The 17,853-nt window shown below is 37.1% G+C and overlaps 1 protein-coding gene across 1 annotated transcript in view; it reads right to left on the bottom strand.

Moving 5' to 3' along the window:
• Positions 1–17,853, bottom strand: part of DHX15 (DEAH-box helicase 15) — a 46,503-nt gene that overhangs the window by 12,215 nt on the left and 16,435 nt on the right. The window contains exons 6-11 of the mRNA XM_080590860.1: positions 11,799–11,966; positions 6,756–6,842; positions 5,092–5,241; positions 4,830–4,938; positions 3,554–3,745; positions 406–528 (exon numbers count right to left, since the gene is read on the bottom strand). Of these exons, the coding sequence (XP_080446986.1) occupies positions 406–528; positions 3,554–3,745; positions 4,830–4,938; positions 5,092–5,241; positions 6,756–6,842; positions 11,799–11,966 (829 nt within the window). The remainder of the gene's footprint in view (positions 1–405; positions 529–3,553; positions 3,746–4,829; positions 4,939–5,091; positions 5,242–6,755; positions 6,843–11,798; positions 11,967–17,853) is intronic.

Raw genomic sequence — 17,853 nt, 5'->3', positions numbered from 1 at the left:
CCTCCCCCAAATCCAAGATATTTTCCATGCTGCTCTCCCTGAAAAGTTACTAAACAATTATGCAGATTTTTGTATAATTAGTATCAGATAACAAACCTCCAATATTTCTTAATTACGGGAAAGCTTACTTCCTTCTGTCCAAGGTTACCCAACATTGATTTAAGAGCCTGGCTCGTCTCCAGACTCAACAGTTCATTACGTGATCTTTTTGCTAGTTTCCTTCTCCCCTCCCAAAAAAATGAGCACATAAATAGCTTTTATATATTTAAAAAATAATAAAGATTAAAGATTACAATATAATGGCACAAAAAAGCCAAAGTTTATCAATTGTCCTTGTAACTCAGGAACGGAAGCTGGCCACACAAAGAATTACAAGTATTTTTGCTAAAACGGGTGCATACTTACTTTGTTTGAAAGCATGGTAGACATTCAGCAACGTCAAATGATCTCCATCTATGTGGGCAAACCTCATCTTGGCTTCATCTGCTGCTTTCTTTGCTTCCGTGGGGCGAACAAAACACTGTGGGACTAAACAAGGTTGGTATGGGCCCAACACAAACGCCCATATCGATGAGTCACGCATTCACAGATAGAGGAACAAGGCCTAGCTAGGTCAGTTCACAGAGCATAGGGCAGGGCAGGATGGCCTCCAACTGCATCTTGGACTGTTTACTACCTTGATTTGGTACATCAACACCTAACCACATCTGTAAGACAAGAGGGTTTCAAAGCTACAGAGTACCTGATTATTTTATTAGAACTATATGTAGGCATCAAAATAACTATTCTGAAGGCCATCAAGATTGCCTATATATACTGGAATGCTCAGCAGATCTTGGTTCAAGACCCAGTGCTGATAGCTCTACCAGGAACTAGTATTACGGAACAAAGTAATTGCAAGTTCACTTTCTCAGAAAGCCTCTATGGACAGAGTGCAGAAGGTAGTTCTGGAACTATACTGCACTAGAATAGTCTACACAAGCATTAGCTTTATTACAAGTCTGCTACTAAACAGAACACACCAGTAAAGTCATCTTCCCCAGATGGTATTGTTATCAGCACTGGTATACAGAAACATATGTGAATGAAGGTATTAAGAAGTCTAAAGGTTGTGATGGTAGCGGTAGTGGTGGAAGGTTAAACCGTCCTTTGGCACTACTTGAAATAATCATAATGTGATGAGCTTTGTCGATCGTTACGCTCTCTCACGTAAGTCTGACTCAGGCTTATTCTGACTTGAATCAAAAAATCGGTTTTAACATTCCCCTTCCAAGTACAGGCTACTGAAGACCACGAACTAAGTTGGCTACAATATTTGCTGTCTGTCAACATTCTTACAGGCTTGTAATTTTGGTATGAATTTGCAAGACACAGAAAACAGTTAATAGATCTTCACTTTACAGAGATCTACAGGAGAAAAATATCAGCTTAGATTTAAATAGCCCATACTGCAGATGCAATTTAGCAGTTTAGATTTCAAGAAAATTAATGCTAAGTAAGCATTAATTCTGTAGCTAGGATGTTACAAATCCTTTTTTTTTTCCCAGCTGCCTGAAACTACAGTAGCCTGCTCGTAACTGAAGCCCAATCTTATCCAACCACTTTGCATCTCATCTGTCCCTAACAGACGAGGGCCTTCTGTGAGGTGTTTTGTTTCTATTTTTAATTGCCATAATATCCCCCCCCAAACACTACACTTGAGAAGTACGCTGAGTTGAATACCAGATGGAATTTCAGAAAAGATACACACTGCAATAGTGATTCACATGGTAACAAATCAGAAAGACTAATGCAGTAAAGAAAATGGAAATGCAGGCGCGAAATACCTGGTTATTTTGTGTTCTGTATTTGAAAGCAGAAATATAAAGAGTATTTTAGTTTCAGACTAATAAAAAGCAGAAGTCAGTAGTAGAATAATTTGGAATATCTCACCATTTTGACTAATTAACAGCACTTTCTCTATGAAAGTTATATATGTGAAATCCCACAGCAAGAGACCACAGTTCTTCTGAAATAACTTTTTAATTAAGTACAGCCTTTTAATTTGCTGATTTCTTTAATGCTATTCTCTGCTCTTCACTGGTATCATGTTTTCATTTTAGTCCAATCTATTAATACTTGGATTGCTATCCAGAGCCAGACAGTCTTTGTGTGTACTTAAGGCCCCATAACTGTACCATGTCTACCATACGTCATACTGATGGTTAAAAAAAGCACTTTGGAAAACAGTCTACAAATACTAGGAATACTTTAAGAGCAGAAGTTAATACCCAGACAGTAACCAACTTTAAAAAAATTGGCTTGAAAAGTTATTTAGAAAGACATTAATCGTAGCTAAAACAAGAAAAGTATCATGGGTTGGGAAAAGATAAATAGAACAAGGAGTAAGACAAATCATCAGTTGAATACCACAGACAAGAACACTAGACTTACTGTTCTTTAGTAGGTGTTTCTGGGGTGGGTAGGGAAAAGTTAGGGGGAACAGACAGGCACCAACCTACCACCACCGCTGCAATTAAGCCTACCAATTAAAAAATTAAGATTCTGCCCTGCCCATCTGCTCTGAGTCTGAACAATCATAACTCTGCAACAAACATTTTAGCTTGTTCTTAAAAACTTTCATATAAATATACTGTAAGACTTAACCAAAACAACAGATTTAAACTTAGCCGAAGCATTTTTTTTCTAACCATCCAAGTTAAGCATGTAACCAGTAGTACATCTGCACTGTGAAGAGCCTTGTAAAATAACACACCCTAAAGACAACAATAATTATGAATGAAAACATCCCCACTTCCACAGTGACTAAATCTTGCTGCTTGTCCTAGAGAGACCAGCTATAAAATGAAGTCAGTTCTACATAAGCTAAGGAACGAAATACAAGGCTTGCTTGACAACATTTTTCTCATTGAGATCTCTCTCGACAAGCAGCTACTACGACAGTGCCATTCACATAATGCAGCAAAGTACAGCAGTGCAAACAAGTTAGCTCTTATAAATATATATCCTCCCCAAAACTTGCTTTCTTCCCTTCAGAAGTAATGACTACTCTTTCAGTCATTAAATTAAGTGGGAAAGCTAAAATGTACCATATCGTGCATGAGTTAACATTTTTAATATAACTTGGGCTGTAATCCTTAAGAAAATAACAGGACACATCAAAGTGCAGAATAATGCACAATGCAAAATAAATTTCACTGCCTTAAAACAGTGGTTGAGCTGACATTCCTGGCCCTGACTATGAGCCTAAGATGAAATTTCTGTTCCGCTAGACTGATTTTTTTTTCCCTGTATCAACTCAAATATATACACTTTAAAGTCAGAATGAAATTGCTTGACCATTTATGCATGTTAATTTCTTAACATTAATAATTGTTAGCTGCAGGTGTACACTCAAACCTCTAATGATTGACTATATCCCCATCTGCCAGTTTAAAAAAACTGGTTTTATTAAAAATATATTCAGATTGCTTATATTTTTGATGTGGAAAACTCAAATTCTCCCCAAACTGAAGAACTGCACTTTGTTTAATATCTCTTCCCCTGCTATTACCTGACAACATGGCAGTAATAGATAGGACCTCATTAGAGCAGTTGTAGTCACAACTTGCAATAACCATTTTAGCCAGCTGTGGGTCCAGTGGAAATTCAGCCATCATGGATCCCAATTCAGTCAAGTCTCCATCATCATTTAAAGCAGCCAGATAATTCAAAAGCTCTAAGGCTCTCATCAGAGTTTCAGGAGCTGAAAGAAATATTTAGGTAGACACATTAATCAAACTGCTATTAATAAGCAAAAATGAGAACACAGACTATTCTGTTTTTCGCTTTCCATTCTTCATTCAACTGGCTTCCAAACACGAAACTGTTACCAAATTTGGTTATATACATCCAGACATGAATCAATCACCTATTTAAAAGAGCTATTAACTGGATCAAAGGCTCTGAATATTTGAGGAGTACTGCTTTTCAAAATTCAGACAGCAGTGGTATTGTGAAATATTCAGTAACATAGTAATATTTTCCTCCCTATGCACTGCCACCTTCTTCCCTGTTCAATTCAAAATAGATTGGGTACAGTCCTAAAATTCCAACCCTGTGGTTTAGATATCTAAGGCCTTTCACAAACCTGAACCTTTAAGAATGTTCTCTTACTCCTACGTTCCTTTCAGCAAGGGTATATTACAGCCACAAAGAAAAACATAACAGAATCAGAACACCTTCCTGCTAAGCTATCTTACACACTGCATAGCACAAAGAATGCAGAGCTATAAAGCTACTTAAATGCTTACATTTACATTGTAGGTGAAAAACAACTATCTTGGACATATTTATCTATGTCTGACCTGTGTTTTTAATTTGCAGTGTAACAGAGCTATTTTAAAGTATTTATGAACATCTAATAGTATGAGGAGATCAACTTTAACTTCATAGACTGAGCCAAAAACATGTATTCAGCTTTAAAAATGCTAGCCAAATTTATTTACATGCAGTTAACTGATGCACAATTAGAAAGTGTAATCAAGGTGATGAGTAAGAATTCATTCAGTAATAGATTTTTCTAATGTACATAATTCCATTAAATCCCCTGCAAGGGGGCATTCAGTAGTTTTCCTGGTTCCATTAAAAGCTCTTAGGCAAACTGTAATTCTAAAATACTTGCTCTGGTAATACACGGTACTAAAAGAAACAAAGCTTCCTTATGGATTACAATAAGAAACACGGGAAAAAATATTTCATGTTATCTTATAAAATACTCAGCAAAATTAATAATTGCAGAAGTTGAAATTAACACCCGCAGTAGAAAAGACAAAATATGAAACTGGTACCTGGAGGATCCATAAAATCGAAGTGCACCAAATCATCTATACCAAGCTTCTTGAGCTGCAATACTACAGATCCTAAGTTAGACCTCAAAATTTCAGGGTATGTATTGTCCTGTGCAGAGGAAAAAGAAAATTCAAGTTGTCTAGTTTAAAGTACTTCGAAGAACAAGCATTCACATTCTGATTTTGCTTGGTAACATAGTAATTGACTACCTGGATCAATCACTTGGTCTTATAGATGCGCTCTAAAAAGAGGCAATCTTACCTGCATTTCAGTTTTGTAAGCCTTCTCTGTATAAAGCCTGAAGCACTTGCCTGGTCTAGTACGACCAGCACGGCCAGCTCTCTGCTGAGCTGAAGCTTTACTAATCGCAGTCACCAAGAGAGACTCCACTCTGATACGAGGATTGTACACCTATTTGAAAGTAGAATTGGAGCAGGAAAAGAAGAATGAACATCACTCATGGATAAGACTTATCTCAAAAATAAAGATGGCTTTAAACTTGTTTTTAAATGCAGCTTCTGACTAGGAAATCATAAGTTGTATGCATCTGAGAGGAGGAAAAAAATTGGCTACAGAAGCCTTTGGATCAGTGACAGAAAGCTTCAAATACAACTGCCTAGAAAACAGCATTTACGTTGTATTCATTTGTTAACATCTTCTCCTGCCAGGCTCCCCGTTCTCCTTAAATGTGTGTGTATTTTTAGATAAGATTTTCATGGCAGAACTAACGTGTCCAATTTGTTCTATAGAGTGCTAAACACACTCTTGATGCTCAAATAATTCCATGCAAAAACAAGTTGTCTTGATACAATTATAAGGTTGAATAACCATGTTCTAAAGGTCAGAAAAATCTAACATCAAGACTTGAATGCAACTGTAAAAAATCACACTGGTGACAAAGCAAGACTATACTTCAAGGGCATATGTGGACCGTCACAGTACACAATATGCTGGAATTTACTGTAAGACTCCCAGTGCAGTTACACAAACAGCAGCCCTGCCAACTCATTAAAGCTTAAGGAACAGGAGATACTGATAAAAAGAAGTAGTCAAGTTTCAGTTGAAGACCTCTAGTCCATGAATGGGTATAAGCCATATACAAAAACATTAGTCCTTATTAGAGAACTACTTCCAGTAGAACTACTTGTGAGAAGAATTCAAATTAATGGCGATTGCAACTTGTGTGTGAAGATGCACTGACTGTACTCACATTCTGCTGTCTCTCATTTTGCAAAAGTTTAAAAAGCTGATAACATGCATGAGTGTTAAAAAAAAGCCCAAGAAACCAAGTTATGAAGACAGTTCCCAGTGAAAAAATCAATTAAGTTTAAGAGACTTCAATTTTAATCTTTAATTAATTCTTGGTTTGCATTCAGGCAAGCTACTTCAGTTCCTCTGCACCTCCTTTAATGCTTCAAGAAAGGCTTAGTGACTTAAGATCTTTAGGGCTGAGACAGCACCTGATGAGTACGGACAAAAAAACAATACTAGCCTAGGTATTACTTCGCTCTTCTCATTTAAGTACTGAAGTTTTCCACACTAACATGACTTAAATTGAGAGGTGACTTCTAGCACCAGTTTCATTTACTTTCACATGACCTTCATATATTTCTTAGTTTTAATTTAGCATTCTCAAACATGGACACAATACAAAATGAAAAGTGAATTCTATATTCCAGGCCTAACTCTAAAAATCCTCATGTTTCAATATTTAAGACTGAAGTTCTTCCGTACTACACTGTTTTGGACTGTCATAGCTAAGCTTACAGATGAAGTACAAACCTATCATTAAGTCTAAAAAAATCAACATCAAGACTTCAATTGCAAAACGCTTGTCACTGTTTACCAACAGAAGAGTTACCTGAGCAAACCAGACTCCGGTATCTTTCCTACACTAAAGAAAGCACAACTGACATAGTATTTACCTTTTGTTTTGCAAAGCCAGGATCAATCACAAACACCACACCATCTATTGTTAATGATGTCTCAGCAATGTTGGTGGATACAACAACCTGTTGAAAAATGAAATAGTAAATAGCTAATTTGTCAAGAAGATATGCAAATAAAGCCCTGATTCTGTATCCGCATCATGATTTTTCAGCAAGTAACTAGCAGAGCTCTGCTCCAAAACTTTTACAGGAAGATCTGAAGTCAACTAGATGAACGTCTATTAGCATCAGTGCAGTTTTTGTCCACTATATTTCTGTTGTGCCTTCATTAATAATATGAAAAAAGTTAGTTTTAATAAAAATACACAAGAGCAAATATTTTACTTTAAGATTGCTGTTCAAAATTCTACTCCCAACTCCAGTACAAAATGATAAATTGCAATGAATCTCTAACATCTTCTGTTAGCTTTTTAAGTCTTTTTTTTTTTTAAGCCCAAAGATGGCAAACTGGTTAAATAATGCTGTATCAAAGGTTACATAACTGTACTTTAATGAGTCAAATCTACACGCAGGTGCCCCTCCTCAGTTAAGCATGGAGTAAAAGCATCATCTGTTTTACAATCCAGATATTAACAGTAAAAAGCAGATATATGCCTCTTATTTTACACACACAGGAGCCCAGTATGTTCTTTTACTTGGTCCAGAATAAAGCAGTTATCAATACAGTCCACCTGAAATCCTCAAAAAATGTTTAATTTCAACTTTAAATTATCATAGTCAAATATCTTTACATATTTTGAAGGTTAAGCTTTCAAGCTGTTGCAACATCTCTGGAGGTTGTCTCACGTAAAAGTTAAAATAGAGGCGTATCTGAGTTCTGAGGCCTGATTCATTGCCATTTAAACATTTATGTCCTGAGATGCAGTTAGCAGTCTATAGATACTATTAGTTCTCATCCCAACAGTGACCACATTAAATCACATTAGAAGGAAATGTTATCAGCTGCCTTAAAAAAAAAAACATACCCCAGACCAGTTCAGGACTTCATTAAAACCACTTACCTTTTAGTTCTTAATTCCACTGAAGACAGAAAGCCCTGTTTTCAGCTTAACAATTAGAATTTGAGACCCCTAACAATTTCTTCAGAATTACAATGAAGTCAGTGACTGGAATAGACTGATATTCCCAAAGACTTCTCTTCCTCCTGGCTGATCACTTTGCTAGTCAGGTAGTACTTCCTACTCACCTCTTCTTAACTAGACTTAGTGTCTAAGCCTGCCCAGATGCCACTATATAATGAACGCAATACTTAGGCGGAAAAAAAATTAAAGCAATTTAAATTAATATGGTGTTCCACCCTGAAATTATATGCTATTTAGAACTCCCCAAAACCCACACCTTTCACTGACAGGTAATCTGCATAGTAGCCAAAGAAAAACCGCAAAAATCAATGCAATTAAGTGCTGACAGCACTATATACAGTCACAAAAATTTCGCAAGCCATTAAATATGTAAATTCAACTAGCATTCCTATGTTAAAAAGCTAGTCAACCCACATTCAACTTGCTGTTACAGACTGTACTTTAGATAAGGTCTCAGCTTTTTTTGGACCTACTAAAGCATGAAGCACCCATACCCAGAAGCTTCAAATACCAATTACATAGTAGCATTGAAAGGCTTTGGTCCCGGTTTTAATCACCGATTTCTATTAGGACACTTCAATACTGACGACTCAATACTGTTAGTACACTTAGCCCACAAAGGCCCATCAATTTAACTTGTACTTGAATTTACCTAGCTTGTACTCAGAATAATACAGAGGGTAGAGGAAAAAATAGAACAGGATTCACCGTGTTATGACTATGTACACCTCATTTGTTAATGTCACATTGCTTAAAAACAAATGAATACTGTATCATAAGAAACCTAAAGAAAACCTTGAAGTTCTTCCACATCTCTATAGCCTAAATCAAAATTACAAAGTTGCTCAGAAATCAGATGAATGAAATTAGCACTAAATTATGTAAAATAATTGTACCCAATTAGCTTCAACTGCAGTTTTGCAGTTTTAACTGCAATACTGCAGTAACAGAAATGTTTACGGTAGAAAGGTTTCTAAATATCACGTTAATGGTTCTTAATATGTTCTAATCTACATATTATATATAAAACTCTCTATATTGTATTAACTAGTAGCTCTCAAGACTCCTGAAGCAAATAAAACAGACTAGAAATTCCATTCTGCTACTGGAAACTGTTCTGTTTACACCATAACGGACAAGATAAAAATGCAATGATACAGCCAGTTTGCATTAAGAGAGGAGTCATAAAAAATTGAGCTCAATGTACATGTGATATCAAACAAGTCTCAGATGTATCATAGAAGACAGTAGTCAGTCTCAATGCTCCTTCTCTTTTCCTCCCATCTCCCAGTTCTAAAGGCACACATTAATCGTAACAGAGAATAAGAAGTATTACACTATCCAGGATTTAATAATGAAAATACCATTAAAAATCCCTTTAAAAACACACTGTAGTTTCTCCCTACAAAGAATATGGTCATGATTGGTAGTTATTGCATTTTGGCTCTCAGATGCAATAGTGAAGCACTCAAAATGCTTACCAACACGAAATTTGATTTTAACTATTAAATTTTACAGGCAATTAAACAGTGGTTTATTAACTTTTGAAACCTAACAAATAATGCATAAGACACTCTCTTCTCTTGAGTTTAACACTGGGTTGGTTATATCTGACTAAGCAACTGGCATCACCTTCTGTATGACACTCAAGATCATCACATCCCTAGGAGCTGGCAGCTCCTACAGTTAAGCAGGAAAACTCTTCAAAACATGAAGCAAATATAAGCTGAGCTCAGAACACTCTGGAAAGATTAATTTTTTATTTTTTAAGATAAAAAGAAAGAAGACATGACTCATCTGATTGATAGACAGTACAGTAATAACGCTTTGATGTTCAGTTGCTATGTTTGCACAGTCATGTAACCATACAAAGGGAACAAGCTAGCTGTATAATAACTATGAGTAAAGGACAGTAGTCCACTTCAAGTCTGAATTACAAAATTGAGTTAAAACCAGTAGGAGTCCAGTATGTGAAAATGCACAAAAGTAACTTTAGAATAAGGCCAATGAGAAAGGCAAGAGTGTTTTCAGCAGGCAGCATATATGGCAACAATAGGGTAGAAAAGGAGAGCAGAAAGGCACCTTTGAGTCAACATCGTCTTTCTCTATAGGGTAGGTGAAGTATTTATTCACCATAACAAACATTTTTATCTAGAATCTTAAGCTTTCTAGTAAATGCTAAGCACTAACAATTTATTACAAAAGGACAAAAAAAGCTCTTAAGCCATCAAGATATATCAGTATTATTTGTTACCACCACGAATACTGCAAGATGCTACACAGCTTCCAAAATCTACCTTTTCTTTCACAAAGTTAAAGCGCAGGAGCTAAGCAAGCACTTCACTTGTTTTATGATTATAGCCTTTGAAACGATTCAGACCTCCTTCTAGCCCTCCTTCCTTGGCCATTCTATAAACCAGGCTCACCTCACATAGCGGGCTGTGGGAAAGCCGACGTTATGTAAGATAAGAGACCCAGCACGCATGGTCCTGCTTTACATATCCTGATCACTAACTGAAACTAGAGCAACTAAACTTTACAACACATACAGGTAACATTTTTCACTCGCTGCTAGATTTCTCATAAAGATAAAAAACAAAACATGAAAGCCAGAACATTTCAGTCAACCAAATACATTTCGGAGTAGGGTTAAAAAACACACACAATGACTTCACAGGTCTGAATGTTGCTCATATCTTTTTTGCCCACAGGTGATCTCTCCAGCCTGGCAATTTTTCTTGTAGTAAACTAGTTGCTATAGTGAGAATATCTTAAACAGTGGTAGAGTTCAACATAATGAAAGCTACCCACTGCAAGTGTTATCCTCTTATCCAGAAAAACAGGAACTGCCTATTTTGAAGTGCAGTTTTAAACAAATGAAAGTTAAATGAAATACACAGCTATCACTTGTTCATTGCTGAGAAGCAATTTCATTCATTCAAGTTATTTGCTAATACAATCTTGTTGCAGCATTAGTTTCATGATTTCAGATCATATGCTTTCTGCAATCAGCTTTGATAGGAAAGGGAAGATCATTTCACTAAATTTAATAAGTAATTTGTTCTTCCAGAACACTATGAATTTGCCACTAGTATTCAGCATATGTTGTACTGCCCAAAAAGTCAAATAATCAACGAACAAACCCTGCCTAGAGCAGATAGTATGATTCAGCTTTGACCTTCAAAATCTAACTTGGTGAATGCTACAGTTCCACATAGCATTAGTTTAGCTTGAAGAAGCTCTACTAACACTCCTTCCAAATGTTCAGTTTTAGAGAAATAGCCATACAGTTTCTAACGTGGTTTATACAAGTACTCAGGAACTGGACTGGTAACGTTACGAGAACGTTCACTAACGTCATTCAAGGTATTTTTATTGGTTTCTCAATCCTTTTTGCCTGATAAAAGGAGAGAACCCCAATTCCTTGCTCACTGCTTCAGAAAACATGAACCAACTTAAATACTTGCTTTAACTTACCACCTTGTCATAAGCCTTAAGAAACAGAAAAGAACTGCCTAATAACACCCCTTGAAGGGGGTGGTCGGTTTTGCCTCCAAAAAGAACATGTCTCAGAATAATTTAAGAATAATTTATCAGGGAAAAAATCCTGTCCTTCCATGTAAGTCACACAGTTGTCAAATTCAGTGTTATATTTCTCATACAAAATTTACATGAATGCCAGCCCCATTCAGTTAAATCAAATTGTTACCAGAACATTCTGGCATTACAGATGGAAGTCAGAATTTTGAATTACACTAAGAAACACACAATTATCTAAAAATTTAAGTGAGACAGAGCCCTGGATTATCAAGGCTTCATTAAAAAAAAAAGCTTCCACTTGCTGTGTACACTTAACGTAGCCAAAACTGATTTAATTGCCCACACAACTGTGAGTAGCTTGTTACTGAAGAACGTACCAAAACAACATACTATTTACCTTTCTTCCTATTGCTCCATTTTGTTTTTTTGGTGGAGGAGGTTCAAAAATCCTTTGCTGTTGCTGCGGAGGAAGGGTGGAGTACAATGGAATGATTTTGATGTCACCCACTTCAGGACCTAAATCATCAATTTCACGTTTTATCCTCTTGCAGGCTTCATCGATCTCCTGCAAAACAAGCATACTTGTTTTAAAACTCCATGAGAAAGTCAGTCTTTTATTTTAGAGCAACTAATGACAATTACACTAAGTCTACACTCAGAGAACGATTACAATAATTTCAATTTTAAAAAAATCCAAGGTATTTGCTGAATTCCCAATCAAATTTCCACAACGCACCAAGATGCCTCAGCTTCTATACTCTAATGAACAGCCTAATTTGCATTCAACATCCTTTTCCTTTTAGTCATGTTTCCTAATTAATTCCCTACAAATTGTACTAAAATTGAAATCTCTCACCCTGGAATATTAAACTGCACTCATGACCTTTTCAATTTTCACAATCTAGAAGAAATTGATGTGCAAGATATTTAAAATAAGCCAATTAAGCTTTAATGTCACGTATCAGTAATGCAATTATATGGAAGATTTGCTTCATTGTACCTAATGAGAACAAACACCTTTACAGTATAAACATGAATGCTCAAAATCAAACCTCTTAATCCAGTTTCAGATTTTACTTTAAAATTAACTGAAATCCCACTTAAACGCCAGAGCAGTCAGTGAAGTACTCTGCAAGTGGTACAGGCTTTACAGTTTTTTACCTTCATACAGTACAGTATTGCCAGTCTATTTTCTGACAAACTCAGCGCACAAAAGAGCTCCCAATCGCATACATTTCAGTTTCATTTTAAAACAAGAGCATTTAAGCCCACCAGGTGACCTATAGTTGCAATGAGATTTAATGAAAACTAAAGTGTACAGAAATTTAGGCCAACAATTAATGCAATTTCTTTATTTCAACTTCGAAGTTACAAAGCCTCCACTGGTGTAACTCAGGTGCTCTCGTGAATACCGATATTTTGGGTGAACCACCAACGGCAGAACGAAGTCATAGTGACAAGAAGATAACAGTAAGCAAAAGAAAATGGCTACAACACACTCCAAGAAAAGAGGCCAGCCTTCCCTTGCCACACAATTCACCAGACTGAAGTTACAACGATGTTTAAGACACTCACACAAGCACATATAACTTCAGTTAATCTTAAGGCTCTGTGAAATTACTGCTTTAAAGTCTAATTAGGGAAGCAAAAGCAGCTTCCATTTTCGAAGTCCTAAAATGCAGGTACTATCTAGAACAAATCTGACAGATTTGGGGATTAACTTTAATTTGTTTTAAGAGAGATTTTTCACTTTTCAGTATAAGTGCATAGAGTGTTTTAAATAATCACAGACAGTATACTACTCGTGTTCAGTACTGACCAGCATATATAATTAATGTAAGCAGAGCAAAATAATAGTCACAAGGTCTACCTCTTTGATGTCAAAGTGTCCTTTAATAGTAAGCCTAATGCCAGAAGGCATTATCTTGCCAATTTGAATGAACTGCAGACATTTACAAAAACCTTTTAAACAAAGGTGCACTTTGCCAACAAATCCAATATACTTTTTCATAACATAAGAGGCACACAAGAAACTGAGCTGGAATGCCCCCTACTGGTTTACTAGCAAAGAACAAATTTCTTCATAAAAATGTCAATACAGGTGGTTCTGCTGATAAACCCTTTTTGAAAGTTCATTAATAGCCTCCCAGTGAAAAGGAAAAAAAAACCCTGATGTACTTGACATATCATACACAGTAGTTTAGTAAATTAATAACTTCATATAATGGTCCTAAATGAAAAAGGCAACATGTCAAAGTAGCTGACTATGCAGCCACACACCCACTCTCTCAAATTTGCACCTTTTCAAAGGTTTGACAAGCTGACACTTGGACACCTGATAAAGATTAAATAGAAAATTAGACCATGTCTTTCAAAAACACGTAAGTCAAATGCTGAAACAAAAAGTCTAGCACAGACACAAGCTCCTAATCTGAAGGTCCCTAAACTGTTTCATGGAATCTGAGCAGATTGCACTGTGCGACTGGTAGAGCTCTGATACTGGACAGGATGCTCAATCCTTCAGTTTTATGCTTGAGATAAAACGCAAGCAAGCAGTGACAAATGAAGGCACTGTGCTCTTCAGGCCACGTGTTCACAGTCACCTATAATCTTTGACAAGAACAGGAAGTGCTGTTACCCCCTAGAGTTTCCCAGTGCAGTTTCAAAATATCCCAAATCAGAATTACTTACAGTACTTCAACACAGCAAGGAGAAGTGCATGTAGAATCATTACTCCCTGCAGATTTGCAGAGAGAACTGTGGACCTCTCATTAAAAGCTGCCTAAAGGACACAAGTCAACAAAAGCCACTGCCACTCATCTAAAGAAAACAGCATAGAGCCCTGTAGTATTGAAGTGTTTAATAAAGTAGTGGCAGTTTCCTTTTATTTACCCCACTAACAGATTATTATCTGTTTCAGCTGTATGTTCACAACCAATCTTCAATACTAGAATCAGAGTAGAACTAGTATTATTCCAGAAACCTTTCCAAAAAGCTATCTCAAACTACACAATCTAAAAGACATATGTGTAATTAGAACAGTTTGAAAGCACTGAGGATTCAGTTAAGTGTCAAAGATATATTTTTTATCACACACAAACATTTAAGTCTCACAACATGATGGGTACGGTTGAAGGCACAATCTTGCCTTTAATCCTCTGAGGATTCAGCAAGCCTAATTCAGTAGTCTCGACTCACTCAAGTATCAGAGATTTTTTTTTAAATTAATGTTTGCACATTGAGTCCATTACAAACCTCCTTGAAAAGGGATTATTCCACCCACCTACGTGTAAGAAGAGATTTTTATTCTTGGAGGGAAAGGAGGGGAAGGTAGAGTATAGCCTTACGCTTTGATTACGCCTGAAAACGTCCTCCAAGAGCCCTGACAGCCACACTGATTACTTGAGGTACTGGATGCCAGCGTACTGACAGCAGAACAGGCACAGGGACAGGGGAGCCACAGTTAAGCCATGACTGCCGAGGGCACTAGCACAAAGACCTGCTTCAGAATTAATCAGAGCAGGAGGTCTATCACACACCACGTGCAAGGCTTATGCACTGCTCAGGGTCACTTTAGTAACCTTACCCTAGATCCTCACAGAACTAGACTTGTTAGGAGTATTAGCTGAGAAACAGCTCTCAGAATTCTGAGTAGGCGAGCCTACTGCCGAAGCTAAAGTTTCCAAAAACTTCTTGCTTGATCCAATAAAAATGGATTAACAATATACTTATACGGTGATAAAAAAGATTTGAAAGGTCTGGTGAAGAAAGTTTAACTAAACATCCCTTTCAACTAAAAGCTAGCAGTCTGTGATTGTTTCCAACTCCCTACTTGTGAGCAAAGGTAATACTAGGTGCAGCACTCCTACAGGCTCTCTCCATCCCTCCATATTCTCACACTATTCTGTTTGACTCCTTAAAATTGTAACAGTTAAGCTACAGACATCCCTTCCAGGGATGGATTCCTAAAGTTGCTACCAAGTTCAGCATTATCTGTGTCCATATGGGAACCAATGCTTAGCAGTGCCTTGTTTAGAAACCAGGACAAGAACATGCTCCCCAATTTCTTCATCATTATCTGAAGCAGTAGTGCAGCCATCTGTATTTTCATGAAGCAGTTAGTACGGTACTTGCACCTCTCAAATCTGGCGAGATTTTTACTCTATCTCAACCCACTTTTCTGTACAAAAGGTGGCAACAGCAACAACTGTTGCTCATATCAATTAAAAGCACAGTGTTTTCTTTATTTTTCCTTTCTCATGGCTAATGAGTACATCTACAAGTATATATACACAGACAGGTAATATCTCATACTCACCCATGAACAGTATTAAATACTGTAGTAACAATACACGAAATATGCACACATTTTGAAAAGGGTTATAAATCTTGCAGTATCAAAGAATACAAACCAAAGAAGTGCTTTCCAGACATAAAGTAGGTGTATTTAATACTTCCAGTTGTAGTCAAAATCAAGTACTCAGAAGCCCTTTCAACTATTCTGTGAAATAAACACATTCAGTGTCACCATGATACTTCACTGCTACAATTTCTGGACTTACCATGGCAACAGACCTGGCTGCATTCACCTTCGTACAATGGGTACTGAATGCTGCCTGATCAGCAGCCTCTTACCCCTTTCCAAGGGTTTAACCACAGACAGCACCAGCTGCAGGTTAGTTTCTTTAATGCTCAAGATAGCCTTTTCACAGCCTTTTGTCTTCTTCATCCCTTTTGTCTTCTTTCATCCTGTCTCCTACTGCTCAGTACTGCTTGCATCGCTCACCCAAAGGAGCACAGAAAAACTGCCAGCTACAAGACAACACATCAGACAGTACAGCTGAATTCCTACCCCTTCCTTAAGGAAGGAAATCCCTTCCCTACCCCCCAGCCCTCCCAACTGTAAATACAAAGCCTTCCACATTGCATAAAGGACAGCATCAGGCAGAAGGTCTCCTGAAAAAGCTTGACAAAGGTGATTTGGGAAGATGCGATGAAAAGCTGGTGGTATTTAAAACTGAGAGGGTCATAACCAATACTTCTGTGGCTTAGCTTCGAAAGTATCACTAAAGGGGTTAGTGGTAAGTTCCTAACCCATCTGACCCTCATCCCCCTTGATTTGCTTTAGTAAATACTGACAGAACAAAAGCAATACTGAAAATGTGAACAAGACTTAATATTATGGGTTTTGATTTTTTGTTTTTCTCCTTAAAAAAACTCATTTTTGAAAGACTATCTCCTAGGTATGACTTTTAAAGATGATCCATGGCCATTTATTTTAGAAACATGTTGGTTCCTTAGGCTGTGTCCAAACACAGACAAGAAGGAGAGACTCAGGAATGAGATGAATCATAAATCAGTATCTCCCCATCTGCCCAAACTCTTCCTGTACATCTGCACTGCTCACATGTATCATCTCACTAATATTTAACATCCTCAAGCTCTGCATCAAAAAAGTAAGGATTGGAACATATCACTACATTAGCAACTCACCTAAAAGGAGATGTATAAAATTAACCACACAAGAGACCAATTTTGCTTCTTATCATGCAAGAGTGCATTTTCCCCCTTCTTTATCTGCTCTTGAAGATAGAGTCCTTATTACACTATTTAACCTGAATACTCAGTAGAAATTCACTTCCATTTCTTTCCCTGATGGTATTTATGCATTAAAGAATGAGTTGCACATACTGATGGGTTACTATTAGCAAGAACAGAAACAGGAAAGGGCTATAGGAGCAGTTCTATTACTGAGTTAGTGCATCACATCTTTAAGAAGAAAGTTTGTGCTGAACAAGTACTCAAGATTCTTTCATAAAGTAGTTCTGCTGAAATGGCAGTCAACAAAAAACAACTCAGGAAGCCTAGCTAGAATGAACTTATCAAGTTCGATTGCCTCCTCTAAGCTAACAATCCACTCCAATAACCTGAATTTCCTTCCCTTTGGATGTAGTAGCCATCCATACTACTGTAGGCTGAGGCATGAACCTGCACCAGAACTACACGGCAGGCCCACACAACAACCAACAGGAAGCTGCCCTGAGCCACTGAAGGGCATCAACCGTCAGTAAATGTTCTGGCTCAACTGCTGAACTGATGTACAGGAACATCCACTGAATTCTGAGCAAAGCCTGAGCAGCAGGTTAACATCTCAACTGTATTGCACTGCCTTTCAAGCAACCGTTTCTACAAAAAGATGGTGACTAGTGATGTAATTGTAAGGACATTTAATGGAACAATCTGAGAGCTCAGCGTACAAAACAATTGAATGATTTTGTAAACATGGTCATTTGCAACATAAGTTCAGAAACTATTTCTTCTTCAGCTGACTCTGTATCAGAGGACTTACACCCACACAAGGAACCTCTTGACATGAGCAAGCCTCAAGACTGCCCCAGTTAGAACGTTCTTTTAAGTGGGAAATGCAGTCTGTAACTACAGCAGATCACTGT

This window comes from Anser brachyrhynchus (assembly GCF_964034855.1).
Source record: "Anser brachyrhynchus genome assembly, chromosome: 4".
NCBI lineage: Eukaryota > Metazoa > Chordata > Aves > Anseriformes > Anatidae > Anser > Anser brachyrhynchus.
Note: the sequence above shows the minus strand (reverse complement) of the source record. Positions and strands in the feature narration are given on the sequence as shown.